Source organism: Paroedura picta, chromosome 1 (genome assembly GCF_049243985.1).
Source record: "Paroedura picta isolate Pp20150507F chromosome 1, Ppicta_v3.0, whole genome shotgun sequence".
NCBI classification, from domain to species: domain Eukaryota; kingdom Metazoa; phylum Chordata; class Lepidosauria; order Squamata; family Gekkonidae; genus Paroedura; species Paroedura picta.
Genome location: NC_135369.1, coordinates 87,450,954 through 87,471,733, shown reverse-complemented (window position 1 = coordinate 87,471,733; position 20,780 = coordinate 87,450,954). Strand labels below are relative to the sequence as shown.

General features: G+C 42.5%; 2 protein-coding genes across 4 annotated transcripts in view; one reads left to right on the top strand and one right to left on the bottom strand.

The window, feature by feature from the left end:
- Positions 1–5,170: 5,170 nt before the first annotated feature.
- On the bottom strand, positions 5,171–17,157 carry ARV1 (ARV1 fatty acid homeostasis modulator). Its single transcript, XM_077346546.1, has 5 exons — positions 16,926–17,157; positions 14,653–14,772; positions 12,059–12,212; positions 8,720–8,944; positions 5,171–5,955 (listed from the first exon to the last, which is right to left on the bottom strand). The coding sequence occupies exons 1-5, from the start codon at positions 17,022–17,024 to the stop codon at positions 5,849–5,851; spliced, it is 705 nt and encodes a 234-aa protein (XP_077202661.1). The 5' UTR covers positions 17,025–17,157; the 3' UTR covers positions 5,171–5,848.
- Positions 17,158–17,227: 70 nt separating this feature from the next.
- TTC13 (tetratricopeptide repeat domain 13) overlaps positions 17,228–20,780 on the top strand; it is a 37,733-nt gene continuing 34,180 nt past the window's right edge. The window contains exons 1-3 of one of the 3 annotated variants that reach the window (XR_013232954.1): positions 17,228–17,489; positions 19,062–19,156; positions 20,531–20,606. Coding sequence is in view for 2 of the 3 variants with exons in the window: in XM_077346525.1 (XP_077202640.1) it covers positions 17,267–17,489; positions 19,062–19,156; positions 20,531–20,606 (394 nt within the window). In the remaining variant the exon portion in view is untranslated. The remainder of the gene's footprint in view (positions 17,490–19,061; positions 19,157–20,530; positions 20,607–20,780) is intronic. The other 2 variants (XM_077346530.1, XM_077346525.1) reach the window with 2 other exon arrangements.

The window sequence follows — 20,780 nt, the reverse complement described above, 5'->3', positions numbered from 1 at the left end:
GGGTGGCAAGTGCCAAAGCCCAGATGCCTGTGAAGGGTCCCCAAGCAAAAACCCCACAGGGCTCCAAGCAAAGTCAAGGGGCACATGAGTTACACTTCCTTACTTCTGCTTCAGACTAATGGCAAGAGAGCGTGCAAAAAAGCAAGTGACTGAGCAAAACAGAGACCTGCCCCTTTCTTCTGCAAAAGAACTAGGAGCACGGCTATTTTGAAGATGAAAAGCATGACAGCAAGATCTTGCTCCTGTCTTTCTGTGCAGCCAAGCTAGAAATGGCAACACTGTCTCAAGAATGCCTGCGTTGTAAGCCTGGGAGGCTTTATTTTGGTCAGCATCTACACATTTCCATTTTTTCCCCCTCACAAATATTTACTTTTTCCTGTCAGCCAAATGTCTGACCGCTCTTGGGTCAAAGAAACCATTTTGTAGAGCTGGGTAGGTTGGCACATGTGTGCTATTCAGGTACTCAGCACTAGGCTCTGTCATGAAGCATAATTATGCCTGTCTGAATTGTGCCAGCTATTGCTTAAACTGTTTTGACTGGGTTAGCAGAAAAGCCTTTTGAATCACTTGGAACAAAAAGTCAGAGCATCCTAGGCAGACGTGTCTCTAAGGGGATACCAAGAAAACAAAAACAATTGTAAGAAAACTACCCCCCTTTTTTTGTTGTTGTTGCACTTGTGTTCATTTTCTCTCGCTCACTCATTGGACTGGTTGTAGCTTATGGGAACTTATCCAAAGATTTCAAATTAATCCTTCAATTTAGTTAGACTGGTAATTGGAATTTAACAGCATATTTCAGGGTCTGTAAAACTGCTAAACTTAACACACTGGGAATCCTAGAAATGTATTAAAGTAAAAGCTATCCTGATAAAATGATGAAATATCAGGCAAGGGATCAGGCCCGGATAGTCTGATAAAAGGACCGGAATGAAATTCTTGCTTTAGCTTGGCAAAAACAAAAATGAATTTTGTTTTTGTGATTTTTGTGAAATGGTCTTAGATCCAGCAGTCCTCACTTCTGAGCATCTCCTGTTACAGACCACCGATTAGCCTTTCATGCTGGTCCTGAGAGTCTCCTGTCTCTTATGAGTTCTATTTTATGGAGCAGTTGGTCTGCAGCAGTAAGGGGGAAGAGAAGAAATTTCATTATGCTGGCAGAGATTTATTGTGGAATCTAAAGAATTGTTCCAAAATATGCACAAGGATTGCTTTACTTTACATGGAAGTATGTCAAAATTGTCAAAGCACAGCACGACTCTGCAGTGTCTGAGTATAAGCATAAGCAATATATGTAGCTGTAGTGCTTTGTTTTCCTGCCCACAAGGGAGGGAGGGGAACTTTTGTAGATCCTCTTGCAAGCTACATATAATTCCAGCTGTTTTTGCTTGTTTCTTGCCTGCAGCTATAAGAGTGGGGCACACCTCGACAGTTTCTGCACGGAGAACCTACCTAGCCGTTATGCTGTATTGTCCCCTAGTTTTCTGCCTTGGGATAGCTTTCTTGATCTTGTTGTGGTTATTTATATGTTATGGGTTGTTTCTTATATTGTTTATATGTTTTATGTAAACCACCCTGAGCCTCCAGAGAGGGCAGCATATAAATAAATTAGATAGATAAGTAAGTGGTTGTATGGAAACAGTTCCAAATGGCTCTGGGTCCATAGCTTGCACTCGGATAGCCTACAAGAGCCAGCCTTATAATAATAAAATTTAATTTTTATACCACCCCTCTCCATATGGGCTTGGGCCAGTCCACAACAATAATAAGATCAGGATCCACCCAAATGCTCAATATGCTCAAAACCCTTCTAACTTCCGTTCCATCCCTCACTAGGATGGAGGCAGATGTAAAAATCCGCCTCTGACACAGATGCTGTACAACACCAGGTCAATAAACAACAAAGTCTCTACTTTGCAGAGCAAGCCTACTTTGCAGAACACAGATTGGACCTGGCGTGCATGGAAGAAACCTGGGTCAGGGAGGGTGAAACAGTGGCCCTTAAAGAACTAGCCCCTGCTGCAGTGGTCCCCAACCTTTTTATCACCGGGGACCGGTCAACGCTTGACAATTTTACTGAGGCCTGGCGGGGGGTAGACTTTTGCCGAGGGACGTCGCTGTTGCTGCTGCTGCCGCTGCCTAAGCCCTTGCTCCACTTGCTTTCCTGCCGGCGCCACTGACTTCCTGCTGCCCACTGGGGGCATGCCAGCAGCAGCTGTGCAGTGCCGCACCGAGGGGGAGCCCCAGCCATGGTGGCTGCTGGAGAGCACCAAAGGTGAGCCAGTAGCAAAGTGGCATGGCAACCCCCAAAGCAGCAGCCGGGGAGGAGGACGAGGAGGAGCCACGGCCTGGTATCGACTGATCCACGGACCGGCACCGGTCCCTGGACTGGGGGTTGGGGACCACTGCCCTGCTGGGTTCTCTGTCCTCCATCAGTCACAGACAGTGGGGCAGGGAGGAGAGGTGGCAATCCTAATCTGTAAGGGATTCTCCCTCAGAGCACTCCCTGCTACGTCAATACCAGGAATTGAATGTGTTGGTCTCGGGTGGGGTACATCTAAAAGTGTGGCCATCTGGTTGGTATTCCATGCACACAACACACCACCAGATGCCTTGCTGGAGGCAATGGCGGCCTGGACATTACAGTTCCCTAGACTACTAATTGGGGACTTTAATATCCATGCTGAGCTACCACCCTCTGGAAATTGGTTGACCTGGTGTCAGTCATGGCAAGACCAGGGGTCTCACAATTTGTTGTTGCCCCTACCCATCAGGTAGGCCACACCCTGGACTTTATTTTTTCTGCAGGGTTCAGTGTGGATCTGGTCTTAGCAAATGCCATGCCATGGTCAGAACACCATCTTAAGGCTCAGCTTAAGGCTGCCACCTCCCCCTCAATTGGACATCAAGCATATTTTAGCTTGCCGACTAAGACTTATGGATCTGACTGGATTCCTGAATGCTTTGCAGGACCCAATACCTCCTGGCACTTCTCTAAATGGACTGGTCAGCGGCTGGCATGACAGAATGCTGGCTGCCATTGACAAGATAGCTCCCCGCCATCCTTTCTGTCCCTGTCTTAAGCGGGCCCCATGGTTTACCAAAGAGCTCCATGAGAAAGGCCATGGAGAGTCTAAATTTTTTTAACTTCTGCTCAAGAAGAAACGGGAACTGAGATGACTAGAGTGAGTTTGGAAGAAGACTCACGATGAAGCATTGAGAACATCTTACAGAATGCAGATGAAAGCCTATGAGATGGCAGTGAAGTCATTAAAATGTAACTTTTACTTGGCTTCCATTGCATCTGCTACCTCACACCCAGCACAATTGTTTAGGATAGTTCGGTCTCTCACTGCCCTGGAAGAAGGGCTCCAAAATTGCCAATCAGATATCAACTTTGAGGCACTTACGAGTCATTTCATAGACAAAATCTCAACACTCTGCTGTGACCTCCCTCGAACCTTAGACACAGAAAGCAAATGAGAGGCTTCTTGGCCTTCTCTGGAGGGAACACTGAGTAACTTCAGATGATTCCCGCTAACTGAAATGGACAGGATGCTAGCTGCAGCGAGGCCAACCAATTGTCCACTAGACTCCCAAGCAGAATAGGGCTCTCCGTCCAGAAAATAATCAACCTCTCCCTCTCAACGGGAGAATTCCCGGAAAAGCTAAAAGAGGCAGTGGAACACGCATTGCTGAAAAAAACATCTCTGGACCCACAAGAGCCTGACAACTACCGACCTGTCTCGCACTTAGCGTTTCTGCAAAAAATAGTTGAAAGGGCTGTTACAGACCAAATATCAACATTCCTAGAGGAAACTTCAGTCCTAGACCCATCTCAGCTAGGTTTCCGGCCTGGCCATGGGGTAGAAACAGTGCTAGTTGCCCTGATGGATGACTTCTCCCGGCATTTGGTTGAGGTCGACCAGAATCAATATTTTCCACTGGGCCCCTGAGCCTCCCTCCCATGAAATCCAACGGCTGAACATACAATCATGTATGTATGTTATGGTTATAAATGTACAGCTCTCACTGTTTATTATAGTTCTATTGTTATTTATGGTTACAGATTTACTCTCTACTGTTCCTGTTATGTTTTATGTGAACTGCCCTGAGCTTCAGGGGAGGGTGCTATATAAATGTAATAAATAAATAAATAATAAAAAATTAAAAATTAACTAACTCCCACCCATTCGGGAAACCCTTCCAGGGCCACCAAGAAACCTCAGGGTTAGTGCTGGCTTAAAGACTGCCAATGAGGGGGCACTCATCATCATCTTAGGCAGAGGATTCCATTGCTGAACTACACGGACTGTGAATTTCCTCTTGATATCTAGCTGCTACCATCCTACACGTAGTTTAAACACATTACTGTGGATCCTATCTTCTGCTGCTGACAGGAGCAGCTTCCTGCCCTCTAACTGACAACCTTTCAGATACTTAAAGAGAACAATCATATCGTCTTTCAACCTCTTCTTCTCCAGGCTGAACATTTCATAGGGCTTGTTCCCAGGCTCTGGATCATCCCCACTGCTCTCCTCTGCACCCCCTCAATTTTGTCCATGTCCTTTTTGAAGTGTTCCATTTTGACATAGGAACATTTTGAGATTTGGTGCTATAATAGATTTTTAATGGTAATATTAGTACTTTAGTACTAAAGCTGTATTTTTGAGATGTATACAAAGTACAGCTACCTTGTCACTTATGTAATCTGCTATTTACGAGAACTGTCAAGTTGGAAAGGATCAGATAACCATCAATCTCAAACTTGTGCCCAAGTAAGCAACAGAATCTTCTACATTCAAAACAGCAGGAGTATGCAAGAAGTCCTTACTTGAATGGCTTGCAAATCCTATGTACCTTGGTACTTACAATCAGTCATTGCTGAGGGCAATCCTCATACAGACATACCTTCCAGATTGCAATCTTATATAGGGAAACCTATTGACAGGATTTTTCCCACCAAGAAACCTTTTAAAGGGACATTTCTTTGTTACTTGGTCCTTAAATCCCTAATACCACAGAATGAGATTATATACAATGGCTTGTTTTAGACTACTGGCGCAAGACTAATTCAATAAAACACTCCAGTTGCTTTCACTGGACTAAGGATCTGATGGTATAAAAATAAGTTAGAAACCAAGCAAAAGATTGCATGAGGTTATACAAACTGTACATAATACAAACTCTTTTAATTTCTTTTAAGTTAATTTTTTTAAGAATGTTAAAATTTACTTTCATATTAGACGTAATGCAATTTGAGACTTAACTTTTCCATTCCTTTACTATTTAGAGATTCTGTAAACATCAGCAGTCTGATTACAAAATGATTTCCAAAGCACAGCTGCCAAAATGATCACCCTCTAAGGTAGGGGTAGTCAAACTGCAGCCCTCCAGATATCAATGGACTACAATTCCTATGAGCCCCTGTCAGCAAATGCTGCTGCTCTGAACTGCTCTGCTCTGAGCTGAATCCTGTGGTGTCTAGTGCTGAAGTCTAGGTTTTTTCTTTCCCAAGGGCCCAAACACAGACTGATAAAGTCCATTTTCTTTGTACTGCTCTCCTAGATACTTACAAATCCAGCTATAACAGCAGTCAAAGACCTCTTTGGCAAGACCAAAATACCAAAAGATGCTATAAAGTAAACTAGCTGTACAAGAAAACTGAAGTCCTTGGCTTGGTTTCAGCCTTGAACCACAGGCACACTCAGAATTTCCTAACCATGGCATTTATAGCTAAAGAGCAATAACACTGTAGTAAAGTATGAGACCAACTCCAAAGGTGTAACTTTCTTTACATCTTCAAAAAAATAAAATAAATCCATCATTAGCAAAAAGTCAGACAACTGCTTCAAACATTCCATCCTATCTTCTGGAACAGATAGATGATGCCATTTTCCATAATTAGTCCACTCACAGTGGCCAGCAGACAAAGCTTTCGGCTTGTATTCAAGGTAACTGCAAAAGAAAGGGAAATGAGATGGGCAACATTCCAAAAGGTTTGCTACGGTAGGCATAAATGGATTACTTCGGAAAGAATCCTATTCCCTGTTAATATTTGAGACCTATGAATAATGGCTAGGATCCAAGGTAATGTGTCCACAGATAGGCTTTCTACCCATGGAGCACAACTTTTTTACTCCCCCCCCCCCCAGTCCAAAATGCCCTCAATGCTTCAGGGGATCTGAGCCAAGGCCAACATGATTTGGAACCATGTGTAGAATCAAAAACTGTTACTAGAGTTTCAAAACATAACTGATTATATGTTTCTAACCTTCCTTTCTCCAAAAGGTAATCCAGGGTAGCTCATTATTGATAAGAGAAATCAAGCCCCATTCTTAACCTATGTGACCTATTATCTGAATAACTTCATTTTACAAAAATATGTTTTTAAAAAGTTAAATTTTATAATCTCAGAAAAGCAAACAATAACTGAGAAGAAAACATCACAGAAAACATTCAAGTATAAATTTAATAACATTTAAAAATACTTCATTCTGCTGAGCAAAAGTGAACCTGCAAAGGGGAGGGGTCCTGAAGATTATGTCAGGCCAAAGCTATGAAGAACATAACAGCACTTTGACTTAGACTTGGAAACAAACAAGCAGTGAAACACAGGCTGGTGTGTGTGTACTGAGTTGTGCCTAGTTCCAGATAATCATAGCAGGCAAGCTGCTGCCTTTTTTTTTGTAACAGCTGAAGTTTTCTAACTGTCAAAGGCAGTTCCATGTACAACACAAGTCTAGCCTTGAGGTAAATGTGGTATGGATCATGATGGCCAAGTCAAGAGGGTGACAGTAAATTTTGTTGGGTCTTAAAGATATCACAGGACTCAAAGCTAGTTCTGCTGCTGTAGACCATGGCCACCTAACTGAAACCAGAGAGACTGTCTTTTAAAAAATTAAAAAAATTGTATCCATTTCTTTAAAAAACTGTATCCATGTCACTAGGTGAATGTTATGGTCAGAAAATTTACAATTGTCTTGAATTATAATTGCCTACAAATTAAGTTAGACCCAGTATAAAAGATCCAGTATAAAAGATCTCAGGAGTCAGTAGATATTTTTCCTGCCTTTTCCACAAAGCCAACTGTTGGATTTGAAAATATACTTAGAAGACCAAGAGAGCCTTGTAAACAAAATATGCCATGGTATAGGGTACTTGTGAAGCAGATGCTCTACCCCATCTCCCAGCCTTCTCTTCCTCACTCTCCTGCACTGCTATCAGCAGTTTGGTGTAGTGGTTAGGAGTGCGGACTTCTAATCTGGTGAGCCTGGTTTGATTCCCCCTCCCCCACATGCAGCCAGCTGGGTGACCTTGAGCTCGCCATAGCACTGATAAAACTGTTCTGACCAAGCAGTGATATCAGGGCTCTCTCAGCCTCACCCATCTCACAGGGTGTCTGTCGCGGGAGAGGAAAGGGAAGGCGATTGTAAGCTGCTTTGAGACTCCTTTGGGGAGAGAAAAGTGGCATATAAGAACCAACTCTTTTTCTTCATCAACAAAAAGGGAGGCAGCAGTGGCTGTCAGTCCTCCTGACCAGTCTGTCTGCTCATGTAGCGGATGAGGGGGCACTGAGGGACTGCTACAGTACTGTTCCCTGCTCCCTTCATCTTTCAGATCCAGCAGCAGCTCCCAAGCCTCCCTAAAGCTGAGGTGGGTAGCTGCTCCTGGCTTCAAAAATGGCAGATAAGATCTTGGTCTCTAAAGATATTTTTGACATTCTAAACATGTTCTGTATTTTTCTGCAGACCTGAGGGATTCCCCCCCTCCCCCAGTTGGCCCATACTCTGCATCAATCACTCCTGGGGGCCAGATTCAGAATTATTTATAGCAGTGGTCCCCAACCTTTTTGAGGCTGGGGACCGGCAGGGCAACTGCCTGGCTGCGCATTGCGCATGCGCGCCCGTGCATGCGCGACCCGGCCTCGCATGCCCAATGCGCGGGCGCGGGCCTGATTCCCTCTCCCCCCCCCGCAGTAAGAAGCTTCCCGGGCCGCAAGCTTGCGGCCTGGGAAGTTTTTTACTGCGGGGGGGGGCGGGGAGAGGGAGCCACGGCCCGGCGCCAAGGCCTTCGCTGATCTATAGGACAGAATCCTTCTTGAAACAGCAGTGATTTTGCTTGGACTTCCTAAGGACTTGGGAAATAAAGAACACCAAGAACAGATCTGGAAGTTATTAACATTCCATTGGCAAAGGACTGAAAAAAACAAATTCCTGGGCACAAAGAACAGTATCATATTTAATACATGTGAATAAACCAACCTATTTTTTCTGTGTTTGTGTATGCATTTCTATGTTAGGCAAAACTAGTACCACATTTTATAACCTACCCAGCCTTGGGATTCCTGTCGATCAGAGTTCAGCCATTTATAATGTCCAATTGCATTTTCAGCCTGAAATGACTTTTAAATATAATGTACCTATTCAGGTCAGCTACTACACACCTCAATCCCTTTCCACTGGAATTTATGACTCAGTGACTACAATTTAGCTTCTCTGGAGTTTTACACCTTGATGCTCAACAGGTTACAGTGGATGAGCGATTGGGATGTGAGTGTCCTGTATAGTGCAGGGGGTTGGACTAGATGACTCAGGAGGTCCCTCCCTACTCTATTGTTCTATGTCAACAGATGAACCTGTATCAGCTATATGCTAGGAGGTGTCAGACCTTGAACTCTTTCAGAGTAAATTATAGTAGTAGTAGAAAATGAGAAAAATACCTCTAATTGCTTGAGAATTTGATGTCAAGACAAATACTTTAATGAGCTTGAGACACAAATGAGTATAGTCATGCTCCCAAATAACAGCTGGAATCAGCAGAAGTTTTCCATAACTAGACAGCAGTAGTGCTTTCAGAAGTAAGATGAAATCTCCTTTGTTTTTTAGGACTTGTGGTCTTGCTAACCACAAAGCGGTGAAGATGCCAAACAAAAAGGCAGTTTGTTCTGAATGGAAGAGGGATGAAAGTTTATTATTTATATTCACGAGGTTAATCCATAATTTAAAAAAATAATTTTACATGTAAAATAATGTAAACAAATATTCATTTCATGGCCTTTACTAAACAAGACTCGAACTCTTAACTATCACTAAAGTTCCCATGAAACCTTACAACTCCCCAAGCCAAACCATACCTCGGCAAACCCTGACACTAACCCCAATATCTACCCTAATATGAATCCATATTTTTTTACATGTAAAATAAGGTTAAAAAATTATTCTCTTCATGGATTTTCCTTAAGATAACTAACTCTTCCATAGCCCTCACATTAAATGTTTCCACTCCCCAACCCGAAACATTCCTAAACCAACCCTAATCCTAACCCCTCAAATTCACACTAATATGAATCCATGTTACATACATATAAAATACGGTAAAAATATTTATATACCACATGGCCTCACCTAATCATGACAGTAAATCTTCCCTACTCCCAACGCTCCCTCTAAACCTAACCACACCCAAACCAGAATAATACCTAAGCTAAACCTAACCCTAAAATTAAACCCAATACAAATCCAGAAATTTTTGACGTATTTTTTTACACATATAATAAGGTCAAAAAATATTTATTGATTTCCTAAACAGGACTCTTCCCTAGCTCTCACATTCCTACTACACATTGCTACTCTCCAATCTGAACCCTGCCTAAAACAACCCTACTCGTAACCCCAACATTTACCCTAATATGAATCCATGTATTTTACATGTAAAATGAGGTAAAACATATTTATAAATCACATAGCTTTTCCTAACTACATCTTTAAATCTTCCTTAACATTCCCTCTAAACTTAACCTCTCCCTTACCTGAACCATACCTAAGCTAACCCTAGCCCCAACCCTAAAGTTAACTCCAATAAAAATATGTTAAACAATATGGATGAATATTAGGGTAACTTTTGGTGTTAGAGTTTGGGTTGCCTGAGGTATGGTTCACATTGGGGAGTGGTAATATTTAGAGGCAGTATGCCCACTAGGGAAGAATAAGAACCATGTTTAGGAAAAGGCATGAAATGATACAACAAAATGGTGTGGAAAGGAATAGAACATGCCTTAAACATTTATTTGGTTTCAGGACGCAGTCCCCCAAATTTAAACATCTAAAGTCTAGACATCCAGAAGAAGTTTCTGACAGTCAGAGCAGTTTCTCAGTGGAACAGGCATTCTCGGTAGGTGGTGGGTTCTCCATCTTTGGAGAGGCTGGATAGCCATCTGACGGCTGATTCTGTGAAGGCTTAAGGGGGGTGGCAGGTTACAGTGGATGAGCAATAAGGATGTGAGTGTCCTGCATAGTGCAGGGGGTTGGACTAGATGACCCATGAGGTCCCTTCCAACTCTATTTTTCTATGATCACACCACTTCTTGGGGTTTTCTCAACAGAAAAAAGGTGATAAAAGTTGCTCTAAACCTAACCACTAACCAACCCAAATAATTCCTAAGGTAACCCTAACTCCAAAATTAACCTCAATGTGAAACCATATTTTATGCGTATTTTCTCCATTTAAAGTAAGAAAAAATATTGATTCATTGCATTGTCTTTCCAAAACATCTGTTATCTAGCCCTAACACTCACTCTAAACGTAACCACTCTCCAACCAAAACCATATCTAAGCCAACTCTAACCCTAACCCCAAAATGTACCCACTAGAATCCATATTGTTTTAGATATTTTTACATTCAAAATTAGGTAAAACAATATTAATTCAGCCTTTCCTATCTATGTCTCTAACTCTTCCCTACCCCAATGCTCTCTCTAAGCCTAACCACTCCCTAACCCATACTATACCTAAACTAACTATAACCCCAACCGTAAAATTAATCCCAGAACGAATCCATAGTTTTTAACATATTTCTTAGATTTAAAGTAATGTAAAAAAATTATTTGTTCATTATCCTGGCCTGTTCTAAACATGACTCCAACTCTTCCCCAGCTGTCACACTCCCACTAAATGTTACCTCTCCCCAACACAAACCATACCTAAGCCAACTATAACCCCCAAATTTACCCTAATGCAAATCCATATGTTTTTACATATTTTGCCATATAAAATAATGTAAAACAAATACTTATTCACTTCATGGCCTATCATAAACATGATCCTATCTCTTTACTAGACCTAATGCTCCTTCTATAACTAACTACTATCCAGCCAGAACCATATCTAAACCAACCCTACCCTCAATGCCAAAATATACCTTAATATTTATCCATATTATTTTACAAATCTTTACATATAAAATAAGTCAAAAATATATCTACATCTAATGGCCTTTCCTAAAAATAAATTAACCCCAGGATTAATCCATAATTTAAAACCTAATTTTATATGTAAAAAGGTTTTTAAAAAAATTATTCATTTCATGACCTTTCTTAAACATGACCCTAACTCTTCCCTAGCCCTCACACTCCTACTACATGCTACCCCTCCCCAACTTGAACGATACCTAAACCAACCTAACCCTAACCTCAAAATTTACCATATTTTTTTTACATATTTTTATGTATAATTTACTATGTTAGGATTAGCTTAATTTAGGTACTTTTAAAGTAGTTTTGATTGGAAATATGGATCATTTGGGATTGGGATTGGTCTGTGTAATTGGCAACAAGTATCTGAACATGATCATCCCAAAGTTATGCAGAGTCAGAAACAGTAATGTCTCTAATCTCAATGAGATCTCTTATCTCCAATATTCAGAAACTATAAAGTTGTATCTGCATGGGCACCAAGATTTTTCAGGCTCCTTTGCTCCATATTGGTCTTTTGCGCTCCCACAAAAGCCACTTATTGCTCTTTTGGGGATCTCAAGATCCACAACTGGTAAATTGCAAAGGGTTATAGCTTGAACTTAGACATTATTTCCAAGACGGCTCAAAGCAATTTACGATTAACACAAAGCACAATAGCCAGGAAAAATCAATGTAAGATGAGAAATAATTAATAATCATCATTTCAATACAATACATAGATTCTGTATTTGTGATTTAAAGGCACTTCAGACATGCTCTAAAATTACATTTTTAAAAGACTATTTAGCACTACCAACAAATCTTACCTAGGGATGCTATTCCAAACATTCGATAAAAATCCCATTCTTTGGCATATCTAATGAAATCATCAGGGTCAGGGCTTTGACTTGAATCCTGAAGTTGTAACCACCTGAGATAAGCTTCACAGAGCAAACAAAATATGCAAAGCTTCCCTTGGATCTTGGGTATAAAAGAATGTTAGCATCAGAAGGAGTCATTCCAATTAAAATAGTATATTGGCTTTCACAACCGTATCATCCGCAACCTTATCACGCATACTGTATTATCATGCAGACTGGATTGGACATACACTTCTGGGTCGCAGTATATGTGAAAGAGAACTTGGGGTACTGAAGAAGAGTTGGTTTTTATACCCTGCTTTCCACTACCAGGAGGAGTCTCAAAACGACTTACAATCTCCTTCCCTTCCTCTCCCCTCAACAGATAATCAGTGAGGTAGGTGAGGCTGAGAGATCTCTGACAGGGCTTCTCTGAGGGAACAGTACTATCAGGACTGCAACTAGCCCAAGTTCACCCAGCTGCCTACAAGTGGAGGAGCAGAGAATCACACCTGGCTCATCAGACTAGAAGTTGCTGCTCTAAGTACTAAAACAAGCTGGTGTCATAAGCTAAATATGAGCAGTGTGATGCGGCAGTAAGGAAGGCAAATGTAGTATTGGGCTGTATCAACACAGAAGCATCACATCATAATTGCCATATATCTCATTGGTCTGACTACATCTATAGTGTGCAGTTCTAGAGGGCTCACTTCAAAAAGGACAAGGACAAAATCGAGAGGGTGCAGAGGAGAGCAACAAGTATGATTTGGGGCCTGGGTATCAAGCCCTATGAGGAAAGGCTAAAGGACCTAGGAATGATCAACCTGGAGAAGAGAAGAATGAGAGAGGACATGATTGCTCTCTATGACCCCTTCCAACTCTATGATTCTATGATTCACCCTCACTTGCAATTGCAAAGCACATAGTTTTTCTAGGTTCTATGTTAGTTCTTTTAAGCCAGTTTTGCACTTTTCTCATGTTGGGAAGGTGAGGAATGAGAAGCAGAATGGGTGACGTATGCATGAATTGCACAGATCAGCCTTTCTTCTCTTCCCCCAGAATGGTCTTGCAGCATACTAGGCCTAGCACGAAGAAAACCATCAGGGGCAGCATAAGTCTTAGGAACATATTTTTACATCTTTTTCTTCCTCATCAGCCCAGGCACAAAAATCAGGGGGGGGGGGAAGTTGGCAAATGAGGGAGAAGCAAATTGCACATGGACTTAGTTCCTCCCTTTGCTTACCCTACTTAACCTGAGTAATAGATGAGATGGCCTAGAATAAAGGGCAGAATCACTAAGCGGGTACAGATGTGGGAAGGGGCTTGAACCCCCAAATCATACTCTACCATCCACCAAACTGGCAGATCCTCACTTAGTGGACAGTTATAAATGACCTGGCTTAAAATAGTTCAAAGGTTTCACAGCAGGCCACAAAGAACAAATACACAGAATATTTAGTATATAAAGAAAGATGTCATCAATTTAATAGAGGCCAGGCTATGATGGCCCTTTTTATGACTGTACTGTCAAGCAGCTATCCTCATCACTGAAAAGCACTGAGTGCAAAGCTCTTTGAAGACGTAAACACATTAAGGCAAACCTGTAATAGATCTGACAATGGGACAACATCCTTATCCACTGTTGTTCCTCTATATATTTATGAAACAGCCTAGAGGGTGGGACATGTCCAGCTGTCCAAGTTGGAGTAGGGCCAATCAGGGTGCAGCCAGCTTTGTCCTGATTGGCCCGTCCCCGCAGCTCCTGCCCTCCGTCCCTGGACTGTAGCCTCTTTGCTCTCAGACACCTCAGTGTCTGGAGCCAGCAGCAGGTAAGGAGAGAAGGCCCTGGGCAGAGGGTCATGGTAGAGGGCTTGCGAACGAGGGCCTCCCAGCCTGCTAGGCCAGGCCTGCTGAATGCCTGCTAAGGAGCTCTGTTCCGGCCCTGCTAACGAGCTGCCCAGCCCCCGCCCCCGCCTCACTTGATCTGGCTGCGAGCTGCCGCCCAAAGCCACCTTAGGCTGCCTGGCCGGAGACTGGGGGAGGGGGCCCTTTCAAGGCCCGTTCTTAGGAATGGGCTTTGAAGCTAGTTGTTAATAATGCAACAAGCGGATCACGCAGAACCTAATTTGTTTAGCTCAACTTCTATTCTGCCCTTTTCCAGTGGCTCAGGGTAGATCACACTTGCATCCAAGATACCTAATTAATTTCAAAGTACCCCATGCCTGCTTAATCCTGAATTTCTGTTCAGCCACTGTTAGGAAGTATAAGCTCCTTTCCTGATTAAAGCAGAACAGAACTGCCCTAAGAGGGCAGTTTAAAAAATAAATGAATAAATAAAAAACCTCTCAGTGTTCACGTTTCAACATGTTAAAGTAGCCTTTTTTAACCTTTGGATAAAAAGGATGGGGACCACTGCTCTAGTACACTTATAAGAAGTGGGGGAAGGATCAGTTCCTGGTGATGAATCAGACTAAGGGCTTTCATTATTATTTCCCTTAGTTATAAGCAGCTCTATGCACCTTATAAGCCATTAAGATGAGAAAAAAGTCCCAGGAACTTACATTTATCTTTGTATTGAACAGAATATGCCTGTAGGCCTGTGCTTTGCATAAGATAGCATTAATTAAAATAATAACAGGATCATATTCAATATATTTGTCCACTGGTTTCTGGCAGGATTCCTGAAAATAAAAAACAGAAGCAAGTTAAAATGCTTATTAAGATTCCTATAAAATTCACACAGCAGTCCCTATTTTGGGTAACAAAAAATGTTTTTGCTCTGTCTTCCCATTATGAAGGACTTATTCAAATTCATCTTCCTGTTGGTGCTCAGTGAGTCACCCAAGCTCAGCTCAGAAACTCTACAGCTTGTATAATTTAACTATCAAACTGTTAACTATTCAACACATATCAACAAGAACAAAACGGAAAAATAAGGATTTGAGAATAACACAGAAGGGAGAACAAGAAAAACAGGTGAAGATGAAGTTAAATGGGAACTGGGAAGTCATGTGAAGAGAAGACTCAGTTGAAGAGGGATGTAGACAAAATGGAGCATGTCCAGAGGAGGGCAACAAAAATGGTGAGGGGTTTGGAGACTAAGACATATGAGGAAAGGTATGGGGAGCTTGGTCTGTTAAGCCTGGAGAGGAGACGACTGAGAGTTGATCTGATAACCATCTTCAAGTATTTAAAAGGGTGCCATGTGGATGGAGCAGAATTGTTCTCTCTTGCCCAAGAGGGACAAACCAGAACCAATGGGATGAAATTAATTCAAAAGAAATTCCGTCTAAATATCAGGAAGAAGTTCCTGATGGTCAGAGCAGTTTCTCAGTGGAACAGGCTTCCTCGGGAGGTAGTGGACAATAAAGATGGGGAGGGTTTGGAGACCAAGACATATGAAGAAAGGTTGGGGGAGCTTGGTCTGTTTAGCCTAGAGAGGAGATGACTGAGAGGGGATCTGATAACCATCTTCAAGTATTTAAAAGGGTGCCACATGGAGGATGGAGCAGAATTGTTCTCTCTTGCTCCAGAGGGACAGACCAGAATGAATGGGATGAAATTAATTCAAAAGAAATTCCATCTAAACAGCCGGAAGTAATTCCTGACAGTTAGAGCGGTTTCTCAGTGGAACAGGCTTCCTCTGGAGGTGGTGGGTTCTCCATCAATGGAAATTTTTAAACAGAGGCTGGATAGCCATCTGACAGAGAGGCTGATTCTGTGAAGACTTAAGGGGGTGGCAGGTTACAGTGGATGAGCAATAGAGTTGTGAGTGTCCTGTATAGTGCAGAGGGTTGGACTAGTTGACCCAGGAGGTCCCTTCCAACTCTATTATTCTATGATTCTATGAAATATGTTAATAATGTCTTCATAAAAACACCCTCATGGACATTTCTGTTTCACATTCTGCCTAATAATAATAGGAGGGCATTTCTGATCTCCTCAGGCAATGCATACTGAAAGGTAGGAGTCACCGGCCTGCCAACAAAAGTGTGTCTAGTCAAGGCGATGGTCTTCCAAGTTGCAATGTATGGCTGCGAAAGTTGGACCATAAGGAAGGCCTAGCGTCAAAGAATTGAGGCTTTTGAACTCTGGTGCTGGAGAAGACTCTTGCGAGTCCCTTGGACTGCAAGGCGAACAAACCGGTCAGTCCTAGAGGAGATCAGCCCTGCCTGCTCCTTAGAAGGCCAGATCCTGAAGATGGAACTCAAATACCTTGGCCACCTCATGAGAAAGAAGGACTGGAGAAGAGCCTAATGCTGGGAGTGATCGAGGGCAAAAGAAGAAGGGGACGACAGAGAATGAGGTGGCTGGATGGAGTCACTTAAGCAGTCGGTGCAAACTTAAATGGACTTCGGGAAATGGTAGAGGACAGGAAGGCCTGGAGGATCATTGTCCATGGGGTCGCGATGGGTCGGACACAACTTCGCACCTAACAACAACAAAAGTCTTTTCCTGCTTGCTCCTTACCATGGGATTCTCTCCCTTCCCATCTGTCTTTCTCCCCACTGAGGGCTCAAAGGCTTTTACAAAGAACGTGTGTGTGTGTGTGTGTGTATATATATATATACACTTTTTTCAGACTAAAATATGGCCGCTGCACAATGAAAATAAAGTGGAGGCAATATAGCGTGTTTTGAATTTGCAGTAGATCTAACACCAAGAATGGGGGGCGGGGGCGCACTAGGGATAGGGCAAGGGCCACCACTGTTCTACAGTTTGGAGCTGAGAGTTACAACCTGGCCCATGACAAATTGTCCTACATTCCTCTAACTCCACAAAACCCTTTCTCTTTGGTTTCTCCTCGATCCTCCTTCGCTTCCCTGTAACTTACACAGATGGAGATGCGCAACACGCCTCGCTGGTAGTCTCTATACAGTTCCGGAGCCTTCCTGTTGCACTCGATGCACCTGTAGGTGCCTGGCGATTCCATCGCCTTCCTTAGAACAAAGCCGCGTTACGACAGAAAAATAATTGATCGCCTTGCAGTCGCTTCCCGCAAAGCAGTTTGGAGCTTGTAGTTTAGCAGCTATGGACGGAGTCGTACAACATACCCAAGAAGTTGGTACTACAACTCCCAGAATGCAGCTCGTTTACCCGCGCCCCGCCCTAAGTGTTACAAAGGAAGGCAGGGAGGTGAAAGCGGTAAGGGCTTTGCGCAGGCGTGTTAGGAAAATGGCACTTGCCGCCGCCTCTTGGTGCTCGTGGCCAAGCCTGGCTGTGCTGCTGGCGGTGTGGGTCACTCGGCCGCTGCTTGCCCTGACTGAGCCGTACCCGACGCTGTCCTTGCTCTGGCAGGAGCTGCACCGCCCCCAGGGTCAGGGGCTTCGGGGCTGTCCGGAGCTCTTGGCGGCTGACAGGGGTGGGGACCTGTATGCGGCAGCTGCCGGCGACTGTGGTAAGTGACGGAAGGGGAAGAAACAAAGGAAGGCGCCTGTCCAGCTTCCTCCGTCTAGTTCAGCCGAGGGGTCAGTGCAAGGCACCCAATGGGAATAGTTTGACTGGGGAGCTTTGTAGGATTGCGATCTCGAATGCTCCCGCGTGGGATAAGGAGAAAGCCTCAGTCCCGTCCCAACTGGCAGAGCCATGTTAGGTTGGAAACGAGACTAAGCTATTCTCCTTTATATGCTAACTTTCTGCGTGCAGATTGAAATGGGTACCCCTGTAGGTCTGAAGTCGCACAATAAAATCAGAGTCCAGTGACACCTTTAAGACCAACAAAGATTTGTTCAAGGCGTGAGCTTTCGAGTGCAAGCACTCTTCCATGGACTAAGAACTCCCTACGTGACAGTGGGAATATATAGCAAAAATTAATTCTGTTAAATTAGTAAACTGTGTCACACATCCAAAGTTCTGTGTGCAGATTGTTTTGAATGGGGGCCAACATTTCAACATGGAATAGCGTTCCAGGAGAAAGTCTGGATTCTGCCCACTAGCTGACCCTGACTGCTCATGGCTGAATGAAGCTGAGGAGGGCTTGCTATGGCTGAGAGAGAGATTCCTGTTGCGTTAGTAGGGCCATTTACACAGCACAGAGATTCTGTGTTTCCTGGGTTAAGGCTTCTTTGTGGCGGCACTTTGCCCTTCTCCCTCCCGGATTCCCGAATGCCTGAATGTCTTGCCTTGCTGCTCTTCAGAAGAAACTGCTGGCTGAGAAAAGAATAATTGCTGTCCTCACATTGCAATTACTAAGCCGCACAGCCTCATGTCAGAGGTCATCAGTAAGAAATGCTGCCTGGAGGGCGGTTTCCAAATAGTAGCTCATGGGATGGTAAATTCAGGGCAGAGAAACACTTCCTTTTGGTCTTAGTCTTTAAGCTTAAAAGATCGCTACTGCTGCCTAACAATTGGTTCATAAAACTACCCTTATCAAAATGCCTTTATACAACAACCTAACATTTCTAAAACCTATAGTTGAGTGTGCTTTAGTGTATACAATTTTAAAATGTCCAGATTTTTCATACATTTCAATGCTGTCACTGCTAAATATTATTCATTTTGGATACCAACTGCCTTTGTGCCAATTGTCTATGGAGATTTAAACTCGGACTTTAGAGTTCAGAATATCCCACCTGAATGAAACAATATTCCAATAATATTGAATGTTTTTGTTAAGTTGGTGACAGTTTAGGTTAGGGGGTGGGGTGGGATGACTGTATTTAACCACAATAAAAAGATGTGATATAGATCAAGTTGTGTGTTAGGCGCTAACTGTACAAAGCATAAAAACAATGTACTCTTGTCCCAGAAGACTTGTAGGCTATCAGAATTGAACATCTTGAATGCTGGTTTCCATTTAGAACCAGTTCATTGTTGTAAGCTTAAGGAGACTGTGTTGGAATAGTTAGTCTGGAAAAGTTGTTTCCATGGTGTGCATCCTATAATTCTGCTACATTTTAAATTCTGCTTAAGCGTAACTGTTTTTTTTTTTTGAGCATACTCATTAATAAGGGAAATGTTTCCGGTTTAGATTCTTCTTTTTTGAACTTTCTTGACTCAGACTGTGAGCTACAAGGATCTCCAGCTTGTGAATCCCTGCTTTCACTCAATACTGAAAAAATTTTGGTACGTTTATCTAAAACATTGTGACAAAGTCGTGAAACTTCCATGCTGAGTGGGTTCAGGGCACTCATGTTATTATTTGACTTTTACCCCTTCATTCCCCCAAAGGGCTCAGGGTGGCCTGATTGTGGGCTTATTAATATTTTATTTAAATTTCAAAATGTATTAGTTGTATCCTTTTAGATGTGAAATGTGTTTTACCGAATGTCTGTATTAGCCCTAGCATGAGAAAGTCCAACAAGCTGTTGTACTTTATTGAAAATAAAACTGGAATTGGAATCAGTTTTGGTTCTGGTGGGCACAGAGATGCAAGAATGTTCTGGTTTCAGGGTACAAGCCACTAGCAAATGCTAGTGATCAATATTGGGCTGTCAGTGCAGTAGCAGTTTTTCTGTGCTACTTGGGCTATTTTGCTTGATGATGGTAAAACTTGCCTGTCTTCCATTTCCAAACACGATACAAATAAGTTGCATACATAAGAACAATACATTTAGAACTATGAATGTTGTTTAAATGGCATTGAGTAAGTCAGCATGACATAGTGTTAGATTAGGACTGCAGAAACCTGGTTTAAATCCCTGTTCTGCTGTGATGTTCACTGTGTGGCTGTAGGCCAGTTACTGTCTCTCAGCTTAGCCTACCTCACAGGGTGTTCTGAAAACAAAAGGGAGAATGTGTGCCACCCTGAGCCAAAGGATAGGATAAGAATGTGTATCATAAGACCAATGACTGCCTGCTTTTTTAAAATAACATGCTGCCTTAGTTACTTTTAATCCAAATGCTTTTACCAGTACTAAATTTTGAATATTGACTTTGCAATCCTAGACTGAGTGATTTGTTTTAAAACCCATTTCACTTCAGTGAACTTGTAGGTATAACTGCGCTTAGGAAAACAGAGTCCAGTAGCACCTTTAAAAGCAACAAAGATTTATTAGAGGCACGAACTTTCGAGTGCATGCACTCTTCCTCAGACTAAATGAACAGCCATCATAACTTGAAATGTTACTTTCTGATGAAAACCCATTTATTTCAAGGCAAGCAGCCAAATCTTCTGCCTATGTGGTTAGCCAAACGCTATGTCTGTCTCACTAGCAGAGGACTCTTCCTCTGGTAGAATAGCTCTGGTGCAAGTGAAAAAGGAGTGTTCTGTCAGAGGAAGTCTAATATTCATGGAATGTATTCAATAGGAGAATTATGCTGCAATAATAGCAGAGTTTACACCCTTTTAAATCCATTGATGCCTTTAGGTTTTAAAGGGTGTAACTCTGTTTGGGATTACAGTGTTAAATTTAGATGTCTCCTGCTGAAATTAACTTTGGCTAGATCATGTACTTACTGCTCTTTTGATATCAGATTAACTTCTTAAATGTTTTACAGAATCAAGCGAAATTGCTTGCTGAACAAAAAAGAGTTCCCTTCGCCTCTGAGGATGACAATACCAATGAAGAGTTAGGTAAGATGCACTTCATGTGATCTGTGCCTTTAAGTAGATCACAGTGCCCAAGGAGCACTGCAAGTTCTTCTGAAATTGCTGCATTATTAATGGTGAGTCACTTTTAATTACTGCAACAACTGCTTGCTTAACAGAGTTATGTTGAAGGATCTTGACATATACAAATTATTCATT